At 33.1% G+C, this 8,828-nt stretch overlaps 1 protein-coding gene across 3 annotated transcripts in view; it reads left to right on the top strand.

The window, feature by feature from the left end:
• LOC108684097 overlaps nt 1–8,828 on the top strand; it is a 75,562-nt gene that overhangs the window by 9,797 nt on the left and 56,937 nt on the right. For 2 of the 3 annotated variants that reach the window (XM_018188187.1, XM_018188186.1), the window contains exon 2: nt 2,245–3,274. In XM_018188187.1, coding sequence (XP_018043676.1) covers nt 2,262–3,274 — 1,013 coding nt within the window. In that variant the 5' untranslated portion in view covers nt 2,245–2,261. The remainder of the gene's footprint in view (nt 1–2,244; nt 3,275–8,828) is intronic. The other variant, XM_018188188.1, reaches the window with a different exon arrangement.

Below are 8,828 nucleotides of genomic sequence, written 5' to 3'. Positions count from 1 at the left end.
TCGATATAACAGTGATTTGTTTGCGCGACGTGCACTCTTAATTCGCAGTGATTAGACATTATTCTGGCAAAATCGGAATACGACAATACATTCGTCGCTAGTTTATGATAAATAAAGGAGTATCAATATATGGTTTCACTTTGATTTCCTTTGAAGTCTGTGTAGAAAATGAAAAAAAAGTTTTCATCAGCTTAGGTAGACTCATAATTAAATTATTGAGTTGTCCGGAAAGTTCGTGCCGCAAAAGATTTAAATTTAATAAATGAAATTAAAAATTTAAATCTTCTGCGTTTCAATTTTCCTTCAAAATCGGCATGAATTTTCCGGACAACCCAATATAATCATAGGACATCACCAAGTAAAAGAAAGTCAAAATAACTTTAATTTTGTTTAACTTGACTTTATTTTAACGTCATGCAAGTCAAATTGATATAATGATAATTTTTGATTACAAAATTTGATTGTTTATTGACCTTTTGTTAAGAATTTTTTATTCTTAAAAAAAAATTATCTTTTATCAATTCTATTTCTGTTTTACTTGATAATGAAGAAAAATACGTTGCAAGTGCGTAGACGCAATTTATTGATGAATCCGAAAAAGACGCATGTTCAGTACTCGCGTTAACTGAAATGACATTCGAGAAAAAAACCGAACGAGATTTCTCATTCGGACTTCTGATCGATAAGTGAAGAGAGAAGAGGCTTTGCCACACACTAATAATACAGAGCCGCTTCGAATCTGATACAGAGAGAATTGGTGAAAGCTGGGGAAATTGAAAAATAGCGAAGAAAGGTCAGAACGACTGTTAGGAAAGCTTGACGCATCGATATTGTTGGAAATTAGATGGAAAGTAATTCAATCGTAAACATATCGTGCACGATAAGACACAATACATATTCCACATGTACAAAGTAATATTGCAAAATATTTAAACGTTGTCATGCATTAAGCATACGCCAGCGTTGACATCGCAACGTTTCCCGATGATAGTAGATTAGGTAGTTACGAAAGAGTAGAAACCGGGTGGTTTATATATCATGAAGTTATAAAAAATGAAAGCTGATCGCGTGCGCCATCATTCTTCGTCGTTGAATATTGCACATCGCTCACTTATTAGTACCTTATCGTTAATTGTCGCCAACGATTACGAACACTTATGATGCTGTTGTCTTCTCTACCTCGGAAGAGAATCTCAGTCGTTCCTGATGTGGACGAGCTTACGAACGATTTTGCGAATGTGACAAGGTCGCGATATGGCGGGCATACTTTTGCACAATTTTCTTCGGTATATACGAAATGGTGAGTCGATTAGAGAAAGAGAGAGGGGGGGAGGGAGGGAGGGAAAGAGAGACAGAAGACACATCGTTTTATTTTGCGCTCTATAGGAATAAATTTTCCTAAACCATATTCTTTGAAATAAAAATACAAAAAATGTGCAGAGAAACTGAAAAAGAGTAACAGAGAATGAAACGGAGAGAAAGAGAAAAAGAAAGAAGCAGAGAGTTCATTTTATTTCGCGATCTATAGGAATAAATTCTTCTGAAGCGTATTCTTAAAAAATACAGAAACATGCATGTAAAATAGAGAAAGTGTAAGAGAGTGTGTGAGAGAGAGAGAGAGAGAGAGAGAGAGAGAGAGAGAGAAAGATTAAAGAAACAGCGCAATTAATTAGCGAGTTTAATGTTTGTGGAAGATTCAAGCGAGGCGATTCTATCTGGTCAATCGTTGAGAGAATGTTCCTTCGATTTACGACCAAAGATTTCTTGAATAGGTCAGATAAATCTAGGACGGGTTCATAAGATTGTAATAACACACTTTGCGCTCACAATCAGTTAATGTGATGATCTCAGATGACTCTCGAGGTGTAATAGTTCGTTTAAATCAGTAATCAGAAGTCAGCGCTTAGAAATCGCATAAATCAACGATATATATAGGATTCTTTTAAACATTTTAGCTTATATCGTAAATACTCGCAATGTGGAAATACTTAATATACACTAAGAAACAGATTAATTCTTAATAAATACGTAGAAAATATATTTTTTATTTAGAATATGTGTAGGTTATAAAAATTGTAGCTTTTTGATGATATTGGAGATACTTTAATATATTTCTTATATTACTAACTACTATATTATTTTTGAACTATTCAATGAGGAAAGATTTGCGTCCTTGAGCGGTTTAATGTCAATTAATATCTCTCGTTTAATATCAATTAACAGAAGCGCTCTTTATCATTACAGGTGTAAATCGTCACAAGATGGCTTCCAATGAAGACGGCGATTTGATTGATCTTGGAAACGATGTATGTGTGTCGCGGATTACTGTGGATGATGCGACACCCGAAGAACAAGAGCATCTGTTGGACGTGTGTCCTCCGAAACTGGAGCAGAAACTCTCCCTCACCAAGCAGCAAGAGCGGGTGCTGAACAGCACCGATAATGGTGATATCCTGGTAACCTTGGGTCACGATCAAGTGGTACCTATTCGCAAAAGGATCGACGTGGTCTCATCGGACACGATCAAGCGGGTACGTGATATTACTAGGAATCTAGAACCTGTGATACACAGGACTTGTTCGGGCATTAACGAAGAAACTCAGCAGGACACAGTGGATTACGCGACGATATCGAGCTGCGAAAGAACGAGAGAAACTTCGACATTGAGGCATGAGGATGAAACGTATGAGACGCGGGAGATAAACAATGCTTTTGATTTCCTCACTGAGCACGACGACAACGAAGACCAAGTAGAGATGAGCTGCTCCGACCGCGCAAGGAACGAGAACATCGATTCGCATTGCATGATATCTCCTGTGAGTCTCTTGATTGGAGGGGAAGAAGACAGGGTCAATTACCCCTTTGAGTCGTCCAGGATCTCGAATGAGGAAGCGAACGGTAGAAGCGACGTGGAAGAGACGAAAGCCGTCACGCCAAGTGAGTACGATGCTCAGCCGGACGATTCGGTCTATGAATCTCCGCCAAATTCAAACAAGTTTCGCGAGGATAACTCGCCCAAAGACAGAATCGTTTCTATCGATTCGGAATCTCGCATGAGAGTCGTTCTTAAGAGACGCGGAGAGGAAAATGTTGCCTTGGAGCGCGGAAGCAAAAGGCGTTCCTTTCAAGAGTTTCATCGTAAATCGTGGACAGAAGGGGCAAACCTAAACTCGGCTTTTACCGATGGGCTTCCTGGTATCGATAGATCCATCAGTCTCAAGGAATATCGCTGCGGACCGTCGATTTCCAATTGTGGGACCAGCTTTCTCACGAGGTATGATTGTTGTCGTTATATTTTCATACTTTTCTCACGCAAAGAGTTTATGTATGAAAAGATTTTGTTGAAATATCTAAAAATTCAGGTAAAATATAGATCTGAAAATAATTTTGTTTGGATTATTAAAATGATTATGCAGGATGCTCAAATTGATTGTTAAAATGTTAAAACTTTTTGTTGGATTGCCATTAATGCTTAAATGTTTTATATAATGATTTTGATGATACAGTAAAATTATTTTCAGATTTGTATCTTGTAAATTTTATTTCAGCAAATCTGTTTTTAATTAAAAAAATTGTTTTTTCTGTGTGCTTTCAATAAAAAAAAGAACGAAATTGCTAAACAAACTTTTTTGAAAGGATTATATAAAATGTTCTGTAAATTAATAATTTTTTAAAATAGATATTAAAACTCTGAAAATTATTCATAGACACAAAAGAATATTCCTAATGCAACTTTTGTAATTATTGAAAATTAAAGAAAAATTAAATAAAGGTGGTACTAAATTTTGTGACAAATAAAAATTCGAAATTTTCGAAAAATTCGGTTTTGAAAATTCGACAAATTTGATTGTTTAATTTCTCTCATTAATTCGAGAAAGTAAACGAGAGAAAGTAAACGAATATTTTAATCAAAATTTATAAAATCGTATTTTTTAATTCTTCATTACGAAGATATTGCAATGTTTTTGAAAGAAGTTCTTTTTTGACTTCTCGTTCGGCTAAAATCTCATCTGTCTTTGTAGCAACTTCTCACGATGAATTCATATCAGTAAACCAACTTAGATATAAGAATTCGCGTAGGTAGACTTGAATGCATCGGCAGGAAAGCGCACTTTCGTGCCGGAAGTATTTACATAGGCCTAAGCCTAACGAGCGTGCAAACTGTTTCAATTCAGACTTGCTCGATGTGCACATGATGCTTTAGCGACGAGATGAGAAACGACGTGCGACGCGGGAGTCGATCTCACGAAGTCGATCGAAAGACACTGACAATGAAAATGCAGATCTTCTTTGACGATCGCGAGTGCATTACGTATGCCCTACCTTTCAAGCTGTTAGCATAAGTGTAAGCTCGAGAATTTTAGAGAGCCGCTTTTAACTGGCAGATCTTTACTTGTAAATATCAAAGAAGCAATAGCAATCCAATCTTTGAATTAAATAATATTTATTATTTTTAGTTTTCATTCATGTATGTCAAAACATAAATCAATCCATTTCTATATAATGTCATAAATGTCGTTTATATTAGCATACACATTTGATAAATAATAAAATAAATTTGTATCAAATTTTTATTATTTCTTGAAGTAAATTGTTTAATTTCATTATTTTAGTAAAATCAATGACATTAGATATCAATTAGATAAGAGCAATGGCGATTTATAGAACTGATTAAAAATAACTCAAACAAATAACTCAAAAAAAGACGTTATAAATAACAATTTCAAATAGTTGTCACTTGGAATATCACAACATTCGTTAAAAATCACTCTCGATTTTTACATTAAAAGTTTCACGTTGGATACAATTGCGCACATTCAAGCGCAATATTTTCCTTTCCTTTTTTTTAATTAAAAATTTGAGAGCCAAGAAACTTCTTAAATTCCAGAAATTTACTCTCTCTGGAGATAGTGAAACTTTCTAACTGCTGGATCAAAGCGATAGTGTGCATATTCGGAATCTAAACGCAAATGCGTTGCTCTCACTTGAAAAAGAAAAAAATCATCACGGTCAAATCGTATAGGTAAATGACATCGTATAAGTATGCATTTTCATGATGATTTCGTGATATGGTGTCGCGAGGCAAGTATTCACGTAAGCACGCGGACATGATAAATTAAGCCCCGTTTCGAATTGAACGAAACGCTTCAGAGGGATGGTATATTACGTATGACATGTGAAAGCGGAAAATTCTGGTCCTCGCGTACCGCAACAACATATATTATACGAAACGATGAATTAACGATAAATATACCGATATAAGAAGAAAAATAATCGTATTTTTATAGCACTTTAGTTTCTAGAGAGTCGTCGAATTTTTTTTAAATCACCAAAATTTTTCTAAACTGAAAATGTTTAATCAGATGCCAAATCGACATTGATTTTGAGATGTTAAAATATACAGATAGAATTTTTCTGTTGTATTATATAAATCAAGTATTTATGTTAATATTTTGGAATCGCTGATTATGAAATTGAAATTAAAATTACGAATTTATAAAATAACGGATTTAACATCGTCAAGAAAATAATTTCTACATATCTGCATTGATTTGTACTTGATTTATATTTATCGGTTTTCCAGATGATTATGAAGTTGTGAGATCGTAAAATTTAAAATAACGAATCGAGTGTGAACTAAATTTGAAACGAATAAATAAATGTTCATAAATTTTGCATAAATTAAATTTTAATATTTTAGTCATTCATGTTGGATTTGCTATTTTTAAATGTGTCATCTTATAGATTTGTGTTTAAAATTTGTAATTAGCGAAAAACTCCAAAAATTTATAAACTTTAGAGCAGAACACTACCTATCAATAAAAATAATCTGTAGCTTAATAATATATTTAACCATTTTTAATTTTATGATCTTCCTGTCAGATTTGTAATTAATAACTTTAAAACTTCTTGAATTTTGAAAAGGATATTTTCTTTTTATTATCAGAGACATATTATAACTTATTATGGCTTTGCAGATCTCTAAAGGTTAAGCCATATATTTCCGCTCCTATTTCATTACGAAATAATACATGAGAATGAAATATCGTTATCTTTGGTAACGAATGAAGAAGCTACTATTATCGTCTACTTTTTCTCGCGGATTGGATTATTTACTAATCACCATCACCCTATAACGTACCTGTAATTCTCCGTAATTCTCTTCCGTTTGCTCGTTAACGCCGCGTTCCAGGAGCAATTCAACCTCCGCAACAATAGCGAAACAGCGGCTTTTGTTTCACGCGTAGGAAATAATTAATAACAATAGTGGTGCGGTACTGATACCGCTCAAAGAGATCTTTGTCGCCCATTACAATACGACTGCGATATTGCCATGTGATATGAGCGAGTCAAGAACGAGCACGACCGTGTTTAGAAAGTCATTTCTCGGATTAATTCGCGAATAAAGTCGCGTCTTTGGCATCTTAAAGCCTTAAATATAGTATATTTTATTATATCTCTCTTTATCTTATTTTTGTACTTATCCACCTTGTCTTACAAGTTGCACCTCCGCCAAGCAATAAAAAGCATTATAGCAATTGGAACAAGGAATAAGAAATTTCAATTTATCAAAAATGGTGTATATCAGGATGCACGGTTTCTAAGTTGAAATCTCTTTATTATCCTGTTCCTATTGCTTGTAGTTTTAATTGTGTTTAAAGCTTAATGCTTATCGGAGATGAAATTTGTAGAACAAAGTGGTACAATACAAAGATAAAGAGACACACAATAAAATATAAAAGAATAAGTAGAAAAGAAATAGGTCTTCTTCTTTTGAAAAGGATAAGAAATCTACGAGCGGAAAATTCATTTAGTGAAAACACAAAGATTTTTATGTCACGACTCATCTCTGACTTTCGAAATAAATTCGTACGTACATATACGAAATATGTACGAAATATACATATAAATTAGAACGTGGATAAGATAACAAAGATTCTTAATATTCATCGTTCTAATTTTAGAATTGTTTTAAATAATGCCCTCCATTGTTAAATTCATATATTTATAATGTCAAATATATTCACGATTTGAGTTATTTTTAATCATTTTTAAAGGTCGTCTCTATTCAATACGTCATTAATTTAATTGAAATAATAGAATAAACAGTTAAATTCAATGCTCCTTGTTGTTTATTATTATTTTGATTTAAGATTATTATTTTGAATTAAGATGTATTAAATTTGATCTCAAATTTTGTTTATTATTTATTAAGTGAATACGTTAATTGAACATTGTTTACTTCGTAACTTTACTACGTTAATTAACGACAGAAATGGATTGATTTACACTGACGCACATGGAAGTTAAAAATAACAAAATGTAACTTTTTTTAACTCAAGAGATTGGATTACTCTTCCCCTTTAATATCTAACAATGTAAAATGCTATATAGTTCTGTAATTGATTTATGTTTTATCTGCAGACTGATCTTAAAACGATATTACATAAATATAAGATTTTAAATATTGTTAATATTTACATCAAGTTTTCGGTTTAAAAAATGCATTTAAACTACAGTTCAGTTCATAATTATAATTACAAGACAGATTTATTGCGCTGTTAACATCATGTTTAAATAATCGTGTTTTTAAACGTGTCGTGTATTTAAACAACATGTTTAAATAATCGTGTTTTGTTTGAAAATCTGAGTTCAACTTTATTTTATTTTTTTTAATTTTAAATTCTGTTTTGCCAATTACGACGTAAAATTGTATCAGCGATAATGATTTTGTACGAAAATATATTTTGTTGGGCCACTGAAGGGTCGACATAGCGGCTATATTGTTATCGATAGGCAGACTCGCTGGGAAAGGGCACGACGTTTAGAAAGTCGGTCCGCTGATTGATACGCGACCGCCGCGGGCGCTGCGAAAGCAGTCGGGTCATCGAGCGCACGAACGTTATGCGGCCTCACCTCTCTCGCAGACATGCGGGATTTGAACAACAAATTTCAGTTGTTATATTGGCGAAATACTTCCCACGCGCGACTCACATACAATAAGGTGAGAGCCGCGCCATGTCGGTCGGACATTACGCATCCGGAAAGCCACGTCGCAGTTATGCGCACTGCACTTTGTGACGAAATCCCTCAATGCCTCGCTGCATGTCCACGATGCGAAGCAGTTTTTAAATGAAAAAAATCTACGATTCACAGTGCAGAGAAACTCAGAATTAACTCAGTGAGATTGGTGGGATAGAAAAAAATTTAATAATTAAGGTGTTGCGTAAATCGCCATAGAATTTGCTTACACTGAGAAAAAAATATAGTTAATTTTAATAAATATTTAGTTCAATACAACTAAACATTTAGTTATAGTAAGTAAATATTTGTTCAATAAAAAAATGATTGTTAAATCAAATTAATATTTCTTGTATCAAATAAATATATCTTTATATTTAATAAATATTTAGTTGGCAGTATTCAATTAAATATTTATTAAAATTAACTATATTTTTTGACTATGTTTTTTTTCAGTGTACGGATGTTTAGAGTGCGAAATCACGTTTGTTTGCATATCTTTGCACTTTTTTATCTCGTAAAAAATAATTTAAATTACATTTTTCGGCAATTTTCGGGCGATGCTAAGATATCAGAAAATATTAAGCTTCCACAGCACGTAATATTTTTAAATAAATAATTTACTAAATCCAAAGTCTTATTGCTAGAGATTCTGAATTACTACGTGCTTTCTGCATCCAACTGACCAAATTAGATATAAGAATATAGAGAAAAGAAAGTAGAATAGGTAAAGATTATAGTCTAAATTTTTTGCTTAAACAAAGAGAATCAATTCTACAAAAATATGCTATTTGTAGAGAAAATTG

The sequence above is a fragment of the Atta colombica genome, unplaced genomic scaffold (genome assembly GCF_001594045.1).
Source record: "Atta colombica isolate Treedump-2 unplaced genomic scaffold, Acol1.0 scaffold126, whole genome shotgun sequence".
NCBI lineage: Eukaryota > Metazoa > Arthropoda > Insecta > Hymenoptera > Formicidae > Atta > Atta colombica.
The sequence above is the reverse complement of the archived record's forward strand: the minus strand, read 5'-3'. Positions and strand labels throughout refer to the sequence as shown.